An 18,337-nucleotide genomic window follows, 5' to 3' on the forward strand; every position below is an offset into this window, starting at 1 on the left:
GAGAGAGAGAGAGAGAGAGAGAGAGAGAATACAGAGAAAAAAATAGAAAGAGGATGACAGGAGTCAGACGCTGAAACCAAGAAGGTAAAACCAGAAGGAAGAATTTCAGAGACCTACAGAAACTAGATAGAAGCAGAAAGGCTCCGGAAGTTTCCTATTCCTAACCTCTCTTTGCTTCCATTTCCTCACCATTAAATAAGGATAAAAACAGCAACGACTTTCCAGGATTGTTGTGAGGGTCAAATGAGATAATAATATCAGAGTGCTTATCCAAGTCCCTGGCTCTCAGGAGACACTATATAAATGTTGGTTATATGTATGTATGTACATGTAAGTGTGTATATGGGCATATGTATATACATATATACAAACAAACACACATAGATATATGTGTACATACCCATACATATATACCTATAAAGTAAAACTAAGACCTTGTGGACCTCCTGATTGCACTGGAGTCCCAGGTTCCTTCCTGAGATGTCCTTAGCTTTACCTCCTTCTTAGAGCCAGTTCCTGCCCTCCAAATTTCTCCTTTTTCCCTTGCCCGAGGTCTGCAGCAAACACCTCTCCTTCTTCAAGCAAGTCTCCTTCTTGTGGACTTGAAGCAGAGGGAGATTGGATTGAACCTTTCAAGGAGTGATCTGTGATGCTCATAGGGGACTCGGTCCTCACTGCCCAGAGCTTTGATTTTGGGGAACCTGGGTGGGAGGTAGTGGTGGAGCGTATTGGTATTAAACTGGGAGGCACAGTTGGCTGAAGACTCTGGGGAAGGGGCTTGGACTGAGAAGGAGAAGGGCAGGGCGGTCTGTCCCATCCTGGCATGGGAGGGAGGCTTGGCAGACCAACGCTCTCTTTGGCCCCAAGGTCCCTCAGCCTGCCTCCAAAGAGCTCGGGCCCAGACCCAGCTCTGCATCGCGACTTGGCAAGGAAAGACGGGCATTTGTTTTCCATTTTGTCAACGCTTTCCTTGAAGTAATTGTCCCTGTTAACAGCGTCTACCTTTCAGCAGCCCCGGCTGCGCCATAAATAACCGCGATGAAGATGCAAGATGTGACTTTCACAGGATTGGACAATTGATTCAATCTGTGACCTGCGATTGCGGATAATATCGGAAGGCTATTTAAACAGATGAAGGCCTAAATTGTCTTGCTTGTATGTGAATTAATTTCTCATTCATCATCATTACGGAGTGATTGGGCTATTCAGGCGCCCCAGCCTGCTGGAACCGAGCGGGATTTAAATGAGATTGTAACCGATTTAAATGCTCGCAGCCTTTAACGAGCCCAATCGAGCAGCTGCAATAAATACAAATATTTTTCTAAACAGCCTTGTTTTAAATAATTACTTAATGCTTTCGGGTTATTTCTAGGTGGCAAGCTCGCTTGCTTTCCTTTCTCATCTCTCTCCCTCTCTTCTCTCCTTTTCTCCCTCTCTTTAACTAACCCTTCCATCCTCCTGTGGATATCTGTGGAAAAACTGAGGACCCAAAACACTCGAAACGATTCAGCCTGTAAAAGATTTTGACGATCTCCTCTCTTCCCGTCTGCTCTCCTCACTTCTCTCCTCTCTTCTCTTTACTTCACGCTTCCTCTCTGATCTCTTCTCTTTTTCCTTTTCTTCTTTTATATCTTTCCCTTTCTTTCTGTTTCTCCTCCCTTCGTTTTCTGTCTCCCTCTTTCTGGTTTTCTCTATTCTTCAATTCTGAAAACCACCTCCACTTCTTTGCTGAGAATACTATTTGGGAAAGGGCTTTACCCTCTCTGAACTTTAGACAAAGTTAGGTCCTTGGGGAGAGAGGTTGGGGTCCTTTCCTCCTCCCCCCGACTTTTTTTCTCCCAGGGTAGACTTTTCTGTTGATGAAGAAGCTGGAACCAGCAGCTTGTGTTGTATCTCCTGGCCTGTGAGAGCATAGACTAAAGGGCCAGGTAACAGCAGATTCTTCAGCAAAATGATCCAAGTCCCCATTTCAAAGGGTGGTGGTGGTGGAAAATAAGCTTCTTCGTCCTGGAAAGGGGTGTGCTTCATACAAGAATCCACCTCCTCTCTCTCTCCCTCTCTCTCTCTCTCTCTCTCTCTCTCTCTCTCTCTCTCTCTCTCTCTCTCTCTCTCTCTCTCTCTCTCTCTCTCTCTCTCATCTGCAAACAAGAGGTGCAGCTTTCTATATTCCTTTCAAGGACTGCTGTCATCTCAACACCATGACTTATTCACAGTAGACGTTTAAGATGTCTCTTATAAACCTGCAATCCTGTCGCAGCCTGATTTCTCAACCGTGCCTGGGGTCCGGCGTGCGAGGGTCTGTAGGTGGGGCGGTGGGGGCACGGACTATGAGTTCATTAGGAGGAATAGGTTTCAGGATCATGATTTGTTTCCTTTCTTTGTTAGAAAGTGAGCTGACAGAGAGACAGAAGGTGTGTGAGAATGGACTGGAGAGTTCCAGAGATCGTGGGAGTGAGGTAGAGAGATTGAGAAAGAGAAAATATAGAAAGGCAGAAAGAAGAAGGAACACAGGAGAGAAGAGGAGATGGAGGAGAAACGGGAAAGACAGTGGGAGAGAGAAATAAAAGAAAAAATATAGGAAACAAAGAGGATGGGAGAGAGGAAAAGAAAGGGAGGAAGAAAGAAACAGAGAGAGAAGAGAGAGAGATCACTTCTAGAAGTAATCAGAGGAAAAGCAAACTTATTCACAAACATATTTGCATAAATTTTCCTCCCCAAATCCAGTAACTACTGCTTAGTCTTTTCTCCTCCCAGGTTATGAGATGGATGGATGGATGGATGGATGGATGGATGGATGGATGGATGGATGGATTGAGAAGGTCCCCATAGATTCACAGAACCTTCTCCCTAGAGGCCTGCATCTCCTTCAGTTTGGCCACCCGGTGCAACTCCCCCCATGACACCCACCCTTCTAAGCCGACATATGGTGGAGGGGGGTGGTTTCCAGGGGCTTCTGGTGGGAGATAATGTAACCACCAGAGCGGGAGAATCGTTGGGGAACAAAAGATCGTTTCAAACTCTCCGAAGTCCGCCAAAGCTCTAAGGGAGAACGGGGGTTGGGGGCACTCGCCTTTATGCTCAGGTAGGGTTGCTGGGTGGTTGAGGGGACCCTCCAGCCCTGTCTTCTTGGGCCCAGAGGGCTCCTAGGGAGAGGGGGAAACTACGGCCTTGGGGGTGGGTAAGTAAAGTGGTTGATGGGGGCAAGTTAAGCCTATTGATGTATGGATGGGGCGTCCTCACGTGAGGGGAACAGTTCTGTCTGGGTGGCTTCGAGCTGAGGAGAGACAAGATGCCAAGGAGACAAGTCAATTGCAAATGAAAAACAAAAGGGGGGCCCAGAGGGGCTGGGGGCCGAGAGATTTGGCTGAAGAACCCGGAGATTTACTGCAGGAGAAGCGCTCGTGGGGACCATTGCGTCCTCCCCGGCCTCCCTCTACAGAGCTCGGCCCCTTTATGCAGTTGTTTAAAGTGAACATTATCCCAAACATATGCAATGCAATCAGCTTGGTCACACTTACAAGAACACGCTTTAATAAGGCAATCAATCAAACGCTAAGAGCTCGGTGGAGCTCTGGCCTCCGTGTAGGCAGCCGCTCCCTCAAGCTGGATGGAAGCCCGGGAGCGGCCCAGGCTGAAGACCCCCAGCCCGGGCAGCAGGTGCTACCCACCAGGCCGAAGGAAGGCACCTCCGTCAGGCGACTCTGCACTTTCAGAAAGGCCCTGAGCTTGGTTGGGAGATGCTGGTAGGAACCGGCCCCGGGTGAGCGGGATACCGGCTGAAGGGATACTCCAGTGATTCCACTCAAATCTCCAGGGCTCCCCAAATCCTTTGAAAGCCCCGGAGCCCCAGGAGGAGGAGGAAGGGAGGACGAACACTTGTGGAAAGTTTCTCAGTTATGAAAGCGTTCCCCTTACCCAGGCCGATGAGGGGAGAACAAGTTAAAATAGAGAAAGGGGGGCGGGGGGCGGGGGGCGGGGAGGGGGGGAGAGGCTGAGCCGGCCCTAGCACAAAACCCCGATGCTTGGCAAAAGGAAAATTTCATTATGAAGTGATGAGTAATTCCTCCTGGCAAGATGTATTGTTATATCTCCCACTTCAATTTGGAGGTAGAGTGGCTCAATTACCCAGAAAATACAGTCAATTAAAGGCTGCTGATTGGACACGAGGACGGATCATCGATCTTGTACTTTCCAATATCGCTGCAGACACCTCATTTTCCCTCCCTATTAACTGAAAATACGCCTGGCATCACCGCACCTCGCAGCCTATTTACCTGTCGCAAGCAATCTCGGGCCGCCGACCAAAGAACAGAGAAATGCGCCACTGAGTTTTTGCAGCCCGATCCTTGGAAGATAGCCCACCCTGTCGGAGGAGAGCCACAGCTCCCCGCAGGGATCCTTTGGGTGAAAAGCTTGCTATGTGTGGGGGCGGAGGCGGGGGTGCTGGCTTTCGTGGGTTTGCTTCCGGCTTTTCCTCAGCAATAAAAGTGAAGCCAGAAATGGGGATGGGAGAGTAGGGAGATAGGAGAGAGGCCGGGGCTGATGCCGTCTTTGCACCCTGGATGACCTCTGCTTCTCCCCCTGCCCTTGAAGTTGAACACCTGAAAGCCAGCACTCAAGTACCTCAGAACCCAGCCAACACAAACTCCCTGGGTAGACGACCCAAACTATAATCTGTAGTGGGAAGACTGATCTTAGAATTTCTCCCAAGAATCTCACCCTAAAGGGCAGAGCACTGCTGTCAGCTTTCCCTGTTCTGTTTGAGGATGGAGCCTTAGACAGAAGCCTGCTCCAAGAGGAATGCGGCAGGTGTTTTCCCTTCCTCCCCTCAACCTAAAACACTGCAAGACTTCCTCACTTCTTCTACTCAAACCTTTCGCCTTGACTCTGGAACATTCCTCTGCTTCCTCACGGAGATTCTTGTGACAAAAGTAAACACTTAAAGTCTTCATATCATAAACTATATAAACATATGTCTTTCTATAGAGTATATACGTACATGTATAATAGTTTACTACGGGCTTTAATATGAATTTTTTCCCATTTGCTCCTATTTTACAGCAAGTTAGGAGCTAGTAAAAAAAAAATGAAAGTGAGGATGGGTGTAGATTAACAGACAGTCCCTCTCACAAGCTCCGGTTTTTAATTTCTCTCAAATATATAGTGGACTATTTAAACAATGCACCTCTCACTATATGCATTTGTTGGAGTTCAATAAGAGGCTGAGAAAGATAAGGACCATTGACTGACCTGCTGATCTTCCCACATACACATTTGACCAGCTCTGAAAAGGGGAGCTTTGCTTTTCTTCACTTAAATAGGAGGCCTAGTGTCTATTGTTTTGGAAGGAAATGAAACCAATCTCAATCTCTTTCTCTCTCTCTCTCTCTCTCTCACTCGGAAAAAAAAAAGCTCTGTCATCCCTCTTTTGAATAATAGAAGCTCCCAAAGGTGCTATACTGTCTCGGTTCTTTGGGGCTTTTATTGAAACATGTTAACATATCTAAACAGTGAAACCTTTGGGTTTCCCAAGAAAAATAGGGATGGGTTAGAGGGCAAAGAGTTATTCTCTATTCCACCAAGACCCACACACTATCACCTTCCTTCCCCTGGGCTGCAAAACCCTCTCAAAGCAACACACACACACACACACACACACACACACACACACACACACGCAAAGCCCCACAACTCCCCCCACTCAAGAGGGAGAGAGTTGTATAGAGAACATTTGAAAGACAAACACAAAGGCAGGTGATGATGGGAACAGGTAAAATATAGGAGCTGGTGGGGCATGAGAGATTTAAAAGCCAAATGGGTAATGAAAGAGCAAAGAACAGACCAAGGAGACAAAGTCTGCTTTGCTCTAATTTGCAAGATGTTATTGTCCATAGGAGTTCTGCTCTGCCCACTCCCTCCCCATCACCTAATCTCTTCCCTTGGCGGCTTGTTAACGTTTGGCTCATGGTCTCTGTTCAGAGCACATGCTGTTGTACACTAGGCATTTAAAAGCCCTTCTTATGTACACAGCCTTGCTAATTTAGACAGGGGGGCCACCCATCAGCCCCTGATGACCAGACACTTGTTTTGGGGTAAATAACATGAATCTGCACCTTGACACATGGTAAGGTTCCTTCCCCCACCCCCTTCTTTGAAGATCTTTTTTTCTGAGACAAACAAGAGGAATGGACAGAGAGAGAGACAGAGACTCAGACAGCCAGAAATGAAATGAGATTCAAGTTAGGGTGGAGCAGGGAACTGGGAAGCAGAGTTCTAGGGAAGAGATTAGATCCTGGTTAGTTGGAATATATTGTATTTTTGAGACACAAAGAATGCAATCAAACCACCAAAAATATATACATGTTGGTAGGATTTTTATGGCAGCAGAACAATTTTTTCCTTTTCTCTATTTTTAAAAAGAAATACTGAGTTGTGTAGCTATCCAGAACCTCCATTACTAGACTTGGAAAATCTGGCAAAGAAAGCTCCTTATGTAGTTTGCGTGTGTGCACACAACTTTTTGTTAAAGACAGCAATATCCCCTTCCAGTGTTTCAGCTTTATCAGGTAAAGATAGGAGAGTAAGGTTGCTTTGTATGTGCTTGTGTATGTGTATGTATGTGTACACCTGGGTGGGTTTTAAAGTTTTGTCTCTTTTTTTTTTCTTTTCAGGTGAAGCCTTGAATATATCCCTGCCAGGCTCTAGCATCTTCTCCAAAGATGGATGGCAGGATGTGCCTTCAGCATAGCCAGACAAGTGGCTTCTTTTCCCTCACATTTCACCAGCAGGTTTCCTTCATGGTCCTGGAAATCTTTTTCAGGTTGTTATTTCTAGTCCTCTGTCTCCTTTTTGCCACAGATGTCCAAGGGAAGATGGAAGGGAATTAAATAAAGGTGGAAAGGTGGGGTGGTGGTAGGGTAAGTCCTAGAGCAAGAGGGTCTGCCCTAAAAATGAGTGTTCTGGAGAAACCTGAGATGCACCTTCTATCTTGTAAGGGGGACTTCCTCCCTCTGATCCAGGGACACTGAAGAGGTTTTGCTCAGTACGGAGGGCGTGAAGGTGATGAAAGAGTCTGTCCTGGTTGTGGAGGAGCAGGAAAAGTCTGAGCCAGAAGGTCTCTGTGCCAGGCCATTGGACTGGCTGGCATGGCAAGCCAGGCATGAGCATGGACTGCCCCCCGAACCTCCAAGTCCATGCGTTGTTGGGGCTGGATAGAGAGACGGATGTCTAAAAGCACAGAGGAGTTCAGGTCTTGGGTAAGGGTGGGACAGGACCCGGAAGGTATCCAGGGGTCTCAGTGGAGTGCTGAATGGGGTGGCAGCAGAGGCTGAAGTGGCTCCAAGGCCCATATGGGAGTAGTAAGGAAGGGGCAGGTGGGAGGGGAATGGGTAGGGCAGGTTCCCTGTGGCTGCAGCATGGCTCATCATGTAAGTATAAAAAGCAGGGTCGGCTGGATGAGGCCAGGTCATGGCTAAGCGTTGCCTCTTGTCCTTCATCCTGCGGTTCTGGAACCACACCTGGCAGAGACGAAGGAAATAGAGGAGCCTCTGAATGCTCACCAGATCTCCCTGATCCCCCAATTTCTACCCTAACACCTAGGACTAGTTGGCTTCTGGGACTATTTCCCTTGCCCAGAAGGATGGCACCAGAGGCTTTTTCCCCCTTTATTAAAGGCGGGGACAGTTTGGACTCTGATGAATATGACTGAAATGATGAATATGGGGAAAGCTAGCTGGGAGCCCGGAAAGCTGTCCCGGAACATTTCCCCAATAAGAAAATGAGCAGAGAGCTGAGACTTTGTGGCCGAATGTTGCTAAGTTTTTTGTCCTCTGTATCTGTCTGGACCTCACTGAGAACCAAACATTGGTCTTCACTCAACTGCGGGGAATTAATATCTTGGAGAGGGTCGTTGAAGAGGAGGCTGGAAGGAATTGTTGTTTCACAGGAAATACTAAGAATAGCCATCAGGATTAGTTGTTAATGTGGGCACAGATAGGGAGTCTGTTGTCCAGTGGAAGACCTAGTATTACCTGGGAGTGGGGGCTGAGGGTAGGAGAAGACTACAGTAGGCCTAGCCTCCCTCCCCGGGTCTCCCTGACTCTCTCCCTCCAGACCCCAGATCTCAGCCCCTGAGCCTGCTCCACGGCTCCATCTCTTAGTCCCCAGGTCTGACCTCGGGCATACTACTCTCCACCCCTCTTTCTCAAACCACCCCCACCCCAGTCAGTTACTCCAGCAAATGTTGGGACAGAGGAAAAAAAGAAAAGGGGGAAGTTGGCTTCCCAGCTCTCTCTCTGCCAGGGAAGCTGGCCGGAGGGCCAAAGGAAAGCGGATTGTGGGGGATCGTCGTACCTACCTTGATGGTGGTCTCCGGCAGGTTTAAGGCGGCCGCCAGCTCGCACCTCCGGGGCCGTGACACGTAGTTCTCTCGATAGAATTCCTTCTCCAGCCGGGCGATCTGTTCTCTGGTGAAGGCGGTGCGGTAGCGGCGCATCTGATCGCTGGCGCTGCAGGCCAGGGAGCCCTGGGAGCCGCCGCCGCCGCCGCCGCCGCCGCCTCCCGGGCCTCCCCCGCCGCCGCTCTTGGGGGGCTCTCCTCCACTGCTGGGACTGCCAGCCAGAGCCTCGGAGCATGGCCCTGCACAAGGGAGCCCAAAGCAGACACACTGCCTACTCGAGATAGCTCAGAGGGCCTGGAAGGGGGACCGGGGCGGGTCTGGCGCTGGATGTGGGCTTGGGGAGCACAAGGGGACAGGAAGGGGTCCCCAACACCCTACTCCCCCAAGCTATAGCACGGGTTTCCATCTCTAGGTAAAGGAGTGCTTACCAGAAGCCAGCTCCTTTACCTTCTCCACCCCACCCCCATCCCACCCGAGGAAGGATGGGAGACCGAGGGACACAGTCCTAGTATGTGGGTTTCAGGGACTAAGGGTCTATGGAAGGTGATCGGCCTGAGCTGGACGTTTAGCATTTACTCCTTCCAAGGACTGGGTCTGGGGGAGACAACGGGGCAAACCATCGTCTCTGCAGGATTGAAAGAGAAATGGAGTTGGTGTTACCCCTCTGAACTAGCCTTTCATTCTGTCAGAGGGCGTCGTGAAGTGTGTGTATGTATGCGTGTGCGCGCGCGCGCTTTCTTGTACGTGTGAGGTGGGCTTCAAACAGGTACACGAATACTACTTGCAATCGGATCTGTAGGGGGACGAGGAGCCTGTGGGTGTTGAGTGAACTGGCTGGAGATGTGACTGTGTATGCGGCCTGTTGGGGTGCCTTCTTCCTCTCTATTTCTGTCCTCCCTCTACCCCTCCCCCTCCGCCCAACCCCTTGAGCTCGCTAAAGCTCTGCACCAAAGTCCCTCAACTCCACAGCCTAAGCAGGGTGTAACAGGGGCTGCGGCAAACTGGCTGGACAGAGACCTTGGGTCTCTCCCCTCTCCCCGAATGGGAGGCCGTCTTTTTTTCTGGATCTTTTATTCCCCGCTGCTGAGTCTGTCCGCTGGAGTCCTCGGGACAGGAGAGGGATAAAGGTGGACCCCGCACCAGCACTAGAGGCTGGTGACCGTTCTCTCAACTTTGGACAGTGCAGAAAGAAAAAGGGTGGGGTTTCTTTACCTACAGAACCCCCACCCTCCGCGGCTCCTTGTTCTTTGGGGGTAGGATTGGAAGAGAGATTGAGAAGTTCGGGGAAAAGGATAAGGCCTTGAACGGGGGTGGTGGAGTAGAGGCAGAGGAACAGGGGGGATGGGAAGGTGGGGAGGCCCGCTCCAGTCCTTTGCTTTGCAAATGTAACTCGCCCTCTTTGTGTCCGAGACTATAGGCAATTAGCTCATTGGGACCATTTCCGAACTGGCGCCGCTGAGCCCTGGAAGTGCCAAGGTAATTCGGCCCTCGAGCCGAAGTGCAAAAAGGCCGGGCGGTGGCTCCTCAGGCGGCCTGCAGTTGGCTGCCTTTGGACCATTCTTTAGAGAGCGTTTCTGCACTCATCCTGTCCTGGCTTACACAGTCTGCCTCCACAGTTAGCATGTTTGCCATCTACAAACCCTGCTGCCCAGACGCCACATCAAGCCTTTGAGGCCTTATAAGCTCGGATCTTGGCGAGGTCCAACCTTCCCACAGAACACTAGGGCACGGTCTCCTAGACTTCCTCCCGGAGGTGTCAGAGGGATTGTCCAGCACTTGGTCTAACACACCGACCCGTTTCCCAACCCAAGGCCTAGGCCTAGGGCTTTCTCGAACCCTTGAATCAGTACCCCTCACTGAGGTAGACTCAGAGCCTGATCCCTTCGGGGGGCTCGGGGAGAGGCAAGTTTGCACCCTCCTCCAAGTTGTGGGACTAGGAGGAAGGCTGGGTTAGAAGCAGGTAACCAGCCAGGAACGCCCCTCTGCTTCTGCAGCTTCACCAGGAATTAGGCCGAGGAATTCACCTCTCCCTCCCTCAATCCTTCCATCCTTTCAGTCCACTTCAGGGCAAGAGACTACAGAGGCTACCTAGGAGGACAGCGGAGGGGAGGATGGGGGGAGGGCCATCGGGGCTCTGGGGCTGGGAGTGGGGGAGGCAGGCGAATGAGGGAGAGCAGGCTGGGGCAAAGCTTGGTGTGTACCTTTCCTGTGCTGGTACTCGGCGCTCCCTGCGGTGCAGTCTGGGGTGCAGCTCACCTCGATTTCTTCATAGAAATCTGACTCGGTATCCGAGCTGCTCTGCTGGCCTTTGACCGAGGGGGACTCGGAGGAAGGCGGCGGGGCCACCCCAGCGGGCCCCGCTGGGCGGCTCTCCGCCCCCGCCCCCGTCGCTGTCCGTGGCAATCTTTCCACTTCATCCTCTTTGCCGCCTCCGCCCCTCTCTCGGGACGCCAAGGGGCCCGAGCGGGGACTCAGGCAATTCCGGTGGATCATGTTTTCTGGGGGTTCGGGGCCAGGGCTCCCCACTGCTTCTGACAAATTAGTTCCCCTCTTGCCAACTAGCGTGCCAAGCTGCCCCCCTTCCAGAAACATCACCATGTCCTTCCTGCTCTCCATCCCGCGGCGCTTTTCAGAAAGAAAGGGGTGGGGGCTCCGACCCTCCAGCAAGCTCCCACCTGGCAGTTGCCCAGGCTCAAGCAGCGCGTAGCCCTTGGCCTCCGATTTCGACGGAAGAAAGAGACCGAGGGAAGAAGAGGGAGGGCGGCGGGGCTGGGCCGCGCCGCCGGGGAGGAGCGGAGCAGAGCGGCTTGGACCGGAGCGCACAGAGTAGCAGGGAGACAGGTCACCTTGCGATGCTCGCGCTCCGCTGGGCTGCGCTGGCTCTGGGAGGGATCACCATTGCCTTCTTCTTTCTAGCCTGTCATCCTTAATGGTGCCGGCGTCATTACGGGACCGCTGGTGACGCCACTCATTGATTGCAAGTGGATAAATAGAGACGTCTGCCACGAGGAAGATGAAAGGAGGCCCGAAGCTAATGGCTAGGCGGTGATGCACCAGGTGTGGTGTGGACAGGCTCGAATGGGGAGGAGAGTGTGAGAACAGAGAGGGGCGCGAGCAGTGGCCGAGAGGGGAAAGCCGGGGGAGGAGGGGGGGGGATGCAAATGGGACTCGGTCAAAACGCAGTCTCTTCGGCCTTGCGGGAGGAAGGGGCGCCGAGGGAACGGCGCTTCCCAATCGGGGGGCCGCCTTTTGATGTTTTTGTTTTGGTAAACCGAGACCTTGATCTAGCCTTGCTGAGTCGGGGGGTCCATAAGTGCATTTAGAAGTGTGAAGACAGCCTTTCCAACCTCAGCTTTCGTTTGAATTATTTAGCTCGTTGCCACCAGCTCGAGAACCAGAATCTATTTACAAGCTTTGAGAGAGAGAGAGAGAGAGAGGAGAGAGAGACACAGATCTGAATTTTTGTGGGATATGTTTGGGGATAGTCGTTTTTTAGGGGCTTTATCTGTCCTTTGTTTCTTTGGTCATTTCTCCGGGTTGGCCTGCCACAGTACCCTGAGTCAGACTCCCCTCCTCTGATTTTCCTTATCACAGGTCAACAGAAACTTGGAATATTTTTCTGGAGGGGCTGGTATTGTGTTGTCTTTCAGAACAGCGCCCAAACCTGCCTCCTGACAGTAAGCCCCTATTCCTTTCGTCTTCCTCTCCCAGGTGGCCTAAGGTTCGTCTCTGAGCTCCGCGGCTTCTCCCAGAAGTTCAGGTATCTGTGTGGAGATGGGGGGGTGGGGGTGGAATGAGTATTTGTTTCTTGAGCTCTTCCTGGAGAGAGGGAAACGAACTTTCCGGAAAAAGAGACCAAAGGGTCAGTTTACTTCTGGGGATGGGAATGGGGGTGGGGAGGAGAGGAAATCTTCGCTCAGAGAATTGGCGATTGCCAGCGCTCTACAAGAAACTACTCAATACTTGACCGAGCAGAGCTACAAGCTTAGTCCTGCTACCCAGACTGGGGTGGGGGGAGGGAGGGGAGGAAGGGGGAGAGGGAGATCGAAGGGAGCTGCCAGCAAATGGTAAAAGTCCCTTGCCGCTTGAGAGGGCTACCTCGCATCGTTGCTTTTCATGGTTAGGCCTCTGCGGACGTTTTCCTTCTCTTTTCAAGAGGGTCACTTTAGGGTCGGAGTTCACCCAGTGCACACCTGTACACTCACGCACAGGCGCGAGCCCCCAACCCAGTCGCCTCTCTTCCGAGATTTCCTGACCTCCCAGAATAGCAAGGCTATAGGCTGGAACGAGCTAGGATAAGAGAAAGCAGAACCCCAAAACGCCTCCTCTCCCCAGAAGTGAATGAGAGCTAAAGCTCTGCTAGAAAAACTCAGCTAGCCTGGGGACTATGCACCCCTGCCTGATATATGGGGAAGGGGAAAATAGGGTACATCTGAATTTCTTTGTATGCCCAGTGACTAGTATAGAGTAGGCACTTAATAAATGCTCCCTGATGGATAGATCAAATACTACTTTAAAAAAAAAAGACAACCTGGCCTTTCTTGCCCCTTACTCCCAGTTACTTCTGGGAACAGCAAAGTAAAAGACACCTTCATTTTTTTTTTTCTGAACGGAAAGTCACAGGCATACAAGCAACTAAGGACACGGATTCTGTCTCTATGTCTATTCGTCTATCTCTATGTTTTTCTGTCTGCCTCTCTCCCTCTCTGTCTCTATCCAGGGCTGCTGCAGAGGCCACCAGGTTGCTAGGAACTCTCTCCTTCTCTGCTTTGCCGGAAGACACAAGCATAAGCGTTCTTCCTCTGCCCCACGTTGGAAATCGCAGCCTCTTTCTCTACCTCGATGAGGCCTAGGTGGACGCTTTTTTTTTTTTAACGAGGAACTAGGAAAATCAGGGTTGGGAGACTTGGGGTTCGGCAAGGAAGAAGACATGCAGGGAGAGACTAGGGCTCTCCTCTTAATCTACTTTTCTATTCCCTCCAGGAAAGACGATCCAACAGGATCTTCCCGATTGAAGTCAGCTAAGGAGGAGTCTGATGGTGAGAATGAGGGATCCGTAGGCCGCCCCTCTCCTATCCCCTGGTTTGATGAGACTGGCCAGAGGCCCTCTATTGAAGCCGGGGGAAGTGGGGCTGGGGTTGGGGGGCGGGGCTGGACGGGGAATCCAAAATTGTAAGCTGCGTGCTTGTAGTGAGTGTAGACTGCTTGAGAATGCGGGATTCTGAACTTTCTGTCCCCTTTAAGTGTCTTCAAGGAGCTAGCCACGTTTTTTTCTCTTTTCCTCCCCGCTCAAAATCAAAGTCCTCAGGAGCTGATCTCCCTGGGCGACCGACATGACCAAGGCTGCCGCAGCGATGGGACCAGGACTTTCTAAGCCAATCCTTCCCTACTTTTATCACCGCCTTTCTCCCCAGTCCCCACCCCCAGTCACTTTCACTGGGCTTCTGATCTTTCCCTGTAGGGTCCAACTATGAACAAATCCATCTCTATCCAAGCCACTTGGGACAGGTTCTTTTGAAAACTCCACCTCCCTTCCACTATTCCCCTCCCTTAAAACAATTCAATGGGATTTCCCTTCCTTTTGATATTTCCTCTGGTATTTTCTAGAAGATGAAGAGATGGGGGTGGTCATCTCCAGGCTATAGGCCCCCCACCTAGGTACCGTGTTTTAATGAAATGCACAACACAGGTGTTTCCTTCCACTCAGTTTCCCCCCATCAGTCCAGCAAATGGAATCAGGAATGCAAAGAGCTTTGTGAACCTTAGAGGGCTCAACGTGAATTAGAATTATTTTGTTATTGTTATTCTCATTATTCCTATCCCCTGGAAATAGAAACGAAAAGACGTCCCCAAGGGACTTTTGCATAATCTTTTTCAGACAGGTATACCCGGGTAGAGTAAGCCTAAGAAAACTGAGGTCAGGTCCCAGAAAACTGCGACTCCTTTTCTCCAGAATGGATGTGTCAACCGCCACGGCCCGTATCTGACCTCCTTTCTCTTCTCCTGTTCTCCGCAGTTTTTCATTTCTATACCAAATGTGCTAGGCTTTTCTCTACCAGGCTTTCTGACTGGTTTCATTTAGACTACAACCGAATTGGGGAAGGGGGGGGGGGAAAGGCGGTGTGAGAACACACTGTGTTGAGTTGAAGGGGGTGTTGGGGTCTCTCTAAAATTTTTTTCCCAGAATAGCCCTTAAGGAACTGAAGAAATCCAGATAAGGCAAAAATTGCTACAGAGAGAGAAAGGGAAAGGGGGAAGGAAGGGAGGAAAGTAGGAAAGAAGGAAGGAAAGAGAAAAGTCAAGTAAAATAATTAAGATTAAAGGAAAGCAAGAAGACAGGAGAAAGAAAGGAAGAAAGAGAAAGGAGAAGAGAGGAAAGGCCTTTTTTTCCCCTCTTCTTAGGGTTCTGGCATCTTTGTCACAATTTCATCACTGTTCTTTTGATGACATTGTTGGACTGTGAAGGGAGGTGCAGAGAAGCCGAAGCTCTCCGCTCACTCTCCGGGCCCAGCTAGCCCTAGAAGGAGCCAGTGCGAACCATAAGAGACCGACTCTTGGAAAGAGCATTCAGAGAGGGGTCGGGGAGCCCAAAAAGGTAAAACCGGTTCCCGGAATTCTCTGAGTCTGCAGCAGCCGGGGAGCGTAGCCCCTCTTCTGGCATTCTTGGCTCTCGGGCCAGGAGGGCTGACTATCTCTGAAGATCGGGAGAGCAGGAGCTCTCAGATTTCAATTCTCTGTAGTTCAAAAGCTTCCGGACCTGTTTCCTGCAGTTAAGAGCATAGGGGCGGGGCGGCGGGGCGGCTTGGGAAGGATATTGCCCCGGGGCTGTCGAGGTGGGAAGATAAGATGCATTTGTTATTTAAAATGGAACCCGGAGTCCCTCCGACTCACACGGTCCACCCCCCTCCCTCCCCCTTCCCTCACACAGGCATCCAGGAATTTCAGATCTCCACCAGCATCTGGCTGAATCTTTTCATTACTTGCTGATGAAGAGCTAAGCACCTACGTTATCTTTAAAAATTTTTTTTATCTTTGACTTTTTTTTAAATTACAGTAATTTCTGAAAACACGCCCCTCCTCAGCCAGGGTGTAACTAAGAACAATCTTAACAACTGAGAGTTAATCAAAGAGAACCATAAACGCCCTACAAAGTATGCGATGCTCTGCCGGAGCAGTCCCCCACCTCCCTGGAGAGAGGTAGGAAGTGAGCTCCAAGATTCGTCCGGGAGCATCGTAAATTGTTTATAGTTGGGAAGGAGGTAAAATGCTTTATACTTTCTGTCTTTACAGCAGTCGTTGCCACTCCCCCCCTCTGCCCCCAGACTGAACCCTTCCTTTTGACCAAAAAGAAAAAGGCAAAATATATAATACAGAAACCCTATATGACAATGTATACTCTATTCTGGTCTGGTAGGCACCACCTCTTCCACGAAGGAGTAAGTTCCTTTAAATCTTCCCCGAAACTTCAGTGATTTTCTCCACCCCCACCTCTCCCCGCCCCACTCTGCTTTTACTCCGAGTTAAATTTCCTCCTAATAACAATCGGCTTTGGCTTTTCAGTTATCCAGAGACCCGGCGTCCTTACTGTGAATTCTCCATTACCACCAGTGCTGTGGCCCCTGTGCACACCATATCTCGATCTGCTTTTCCTTTGTCTGTTTTTCTTTTTGCAGGTTCACTGCTCTTCGGTACATCCTTGGGGATCCCTGTTAGACGGAACACCCGCAGACATTTCGGGGGCAGTGGAACTCAAATGCAGGTATCTCGCTCCGGGGGGGGGGACAAGTCCATTTCAATATGTCTGCGCTTTTTCGTAAAATGGAAGAACAAAAGAGGATTCTCCGAAAGCCTGCCCGGAATAAATGGCCACCTGTCCTTCACTAACTAATTAATTGGCGAAGCCTGGCTATGTCTTTTGCTTTTTAAATTGGGAGGCTTTGTGCGGCCATTAAGGGGCCTTCGCCTTTGAAATTTCAGCCTCTGCAAATTGCCCTTTTGGGGGTACTGAGGTTGGCTAGAGAGTAGGGGAGGGTGTAGAAAGGGGACTCGATTGTGTTTCATTCACAGGAAGGAAAGGGGGGAGGTGCTTCTCAGAATCAAAGTGAGAAAGGGAAGGGAGAACACGGAAAGGTTATCTGCCTGCTTTCCTCTTGCCTTAAGGCAGCTCCACTTAGAAATATAGGCTGAAAACCCAGAGCGCACAGAGTTCATAGCTCTAGAACTGGAACCTTGGATTTCATCTAGGTCAACGCTTTTCGTTAGATACATGAAGATTGTGAGGCCCAGGATCAAAGGGAGGAAGACGTGGGCTCAAAGTTGATACGGGGGTCATAGGATCTAGAGTCAGGAAGGGTCTTAGAAACACGCACTTCGTTTCAACCTAGACCCAGAGAGCTGAACTGGACTTGTCCAAGGAGCCAATAGAAAGTGGGAAATCCAGTCTTCCAACCTAGGTCAAGTGACTTCGAATCCCCGGTGTTTTCCAATGAGCTCAGCTTCCTCCTCCACTGAGGCTCTAGTTTAAGCTTTTAGGACTTTGTTCACTCTGAAGTGGGAAAGATCAGTAGAAGACGCTGAAGGGCTTCTTCTCTGCCTGGCCAATGTTTTTATTTGGGGCTGCTGTGAGCCTCAGCCCTCCCAGGATATAAAGAGAGGAATCCCGCTGGCTGTCACCGCAGAATCACCATCCGATCCACCACCCGCCAAATCCCTTACTGGAGGAGGAATCCGAGCATCGTTTGGGTCTTCCCACTTAATCAGGCTCTCTAGAACTCTGGACCGATGCTCAGGACCGTCTCTATCTAGTCGTGGCAACCGCTAATCAGGAGCACTGGGGAAGGCACCGGTGCAGGACAACGTCGAGGAGGTCAGGCTGGCCTCCTTCATCGAAGTCCTTTCGTCCCCCACCATCCTGGGGAAACTGACAATGGGGAATAGTGAGCTCCCCTCCCCACGACTTCAGCACAGAGTTATCCCCTTTAGCCCGGATCCCAACTTTTGCAAATCCCTTTCCCAGAGACTTCGAGCTGTTCTAGAGACAAAGGGACCTGAAGAGAGAAATAGGCTCTGTTACTGAATTCTCGTGCTCACCTCCTTCCAGGCAAGAAGAGGCAAAAAATGAACCGATTTCAATCCGAGTGAGCTAGAAATCCAGTAAACTGAGGCTGAACTTTCACCTTGTCTCCTTGCTCCTTGCCTCCTCTCGATGCTTGCATTGATTGCTTGGTTTGTCGATTTTGTTTGAATTGTATGGATCCTATCTCCATTTCTCTGATTTTCAGGACCAATGTAGATGAAGTCTGATGGAAACCACTAAGGAAGATGTGGCAAGCAACTGTCCTCCTGGAGTCCATGTGACAAAGGAAATGATGACAAGGGAGTGGTGCCATTCACTCTGGGCCACTTGTAGTTCATCTTCTTCCTAACTTCCAGCTCCCTACTACATACAACTCTTGTTGACTGGAAACCAACCAAACAAACAAAAACAAACTGGTCTAGTTGTGGCACAGATGTGTGGACCTCTTTTGAACTCCAGACACCACTATGACACAATGGGTTGCAGTGAGAAGAGCATTGGAAGTGGAGTCAAAAGATCTGGGTTCAAATCCTGGTTGCTACTTACTACTCGTGTGACCTTAGCTAAGTCATTTAAATTCTCTGCTTCTCACTTTTTTCATTTGTAAAAACAAAGCAGTGGAACTAGGTTAGTCCTGAGATACTTTTCTGGAAGTTTCAGGATTATCTAACGTTAGTTATTTCAACCCCTAGCATTCTGTCTTAGGTCCCTACTCAGTTCTCTTTCCCAGAATTAGCAAAGGAGCAATCCAGGCTAATGAAAGGCAGCTGTTTTTTTGTTTGTTTCTTTGTGGTTTGTGTGTGTGTGTGTGTGTGTGTGTGTGTGTGTGTGTGTGTGTGTGTGTGTGTTTCCTGTTCTCTAAT

At 50.2% G+C, this 18,337-nt stretch overlaps 1 protein-coding gene across 1 annotated transcript; it reads right to left on the reverse strand.

Annotated features, from left to right (window-relative positions):
• Nucleotides 1–6,983: 6,983 nt before the first annotated feature.
• EVX1 (even-skipped homeobox 1) lies at nucleotides 6,984–11,014 on the reverse strand. Its single transcript, XM_069088258.1, has 3 exons — nucleotides 10,600–11,014; nucleotides 8,357–8,637; nucleotides 6,984–7,517 (listed from the first exon to the last, which is right to left on the reverse strand). The coding sequence occupies exons 1-3, from the start codon at nucleotides 11,012–11,014 to the stop codon at nucleotides 6,984–6,986; spliced, it is 1,230 nt and encodes a 409-aa protein (XP_068944359.1).
• Nucleotides 11,015–18,337: the final 7,323 nt, after the last annotated feature.

This window comes from Petaurus breviceps, unplaced genomic scaffold (genome assembly GCF_028583685.1).
Source record: "Petaurus breviceps papuanus isolate PSGF00001 unplaced genomic scaffold, PetGlider_PUasm1.0 185, whole genome shotgun sequence".
In the NCBI taxonomy this organism is placed as follows: domain Eukaryota; kingdom Metazoa; phylum Chordata; class Mammalia; order Diprotodontia; family Petauridae; genus Petaurus; species Petaurus breviceps.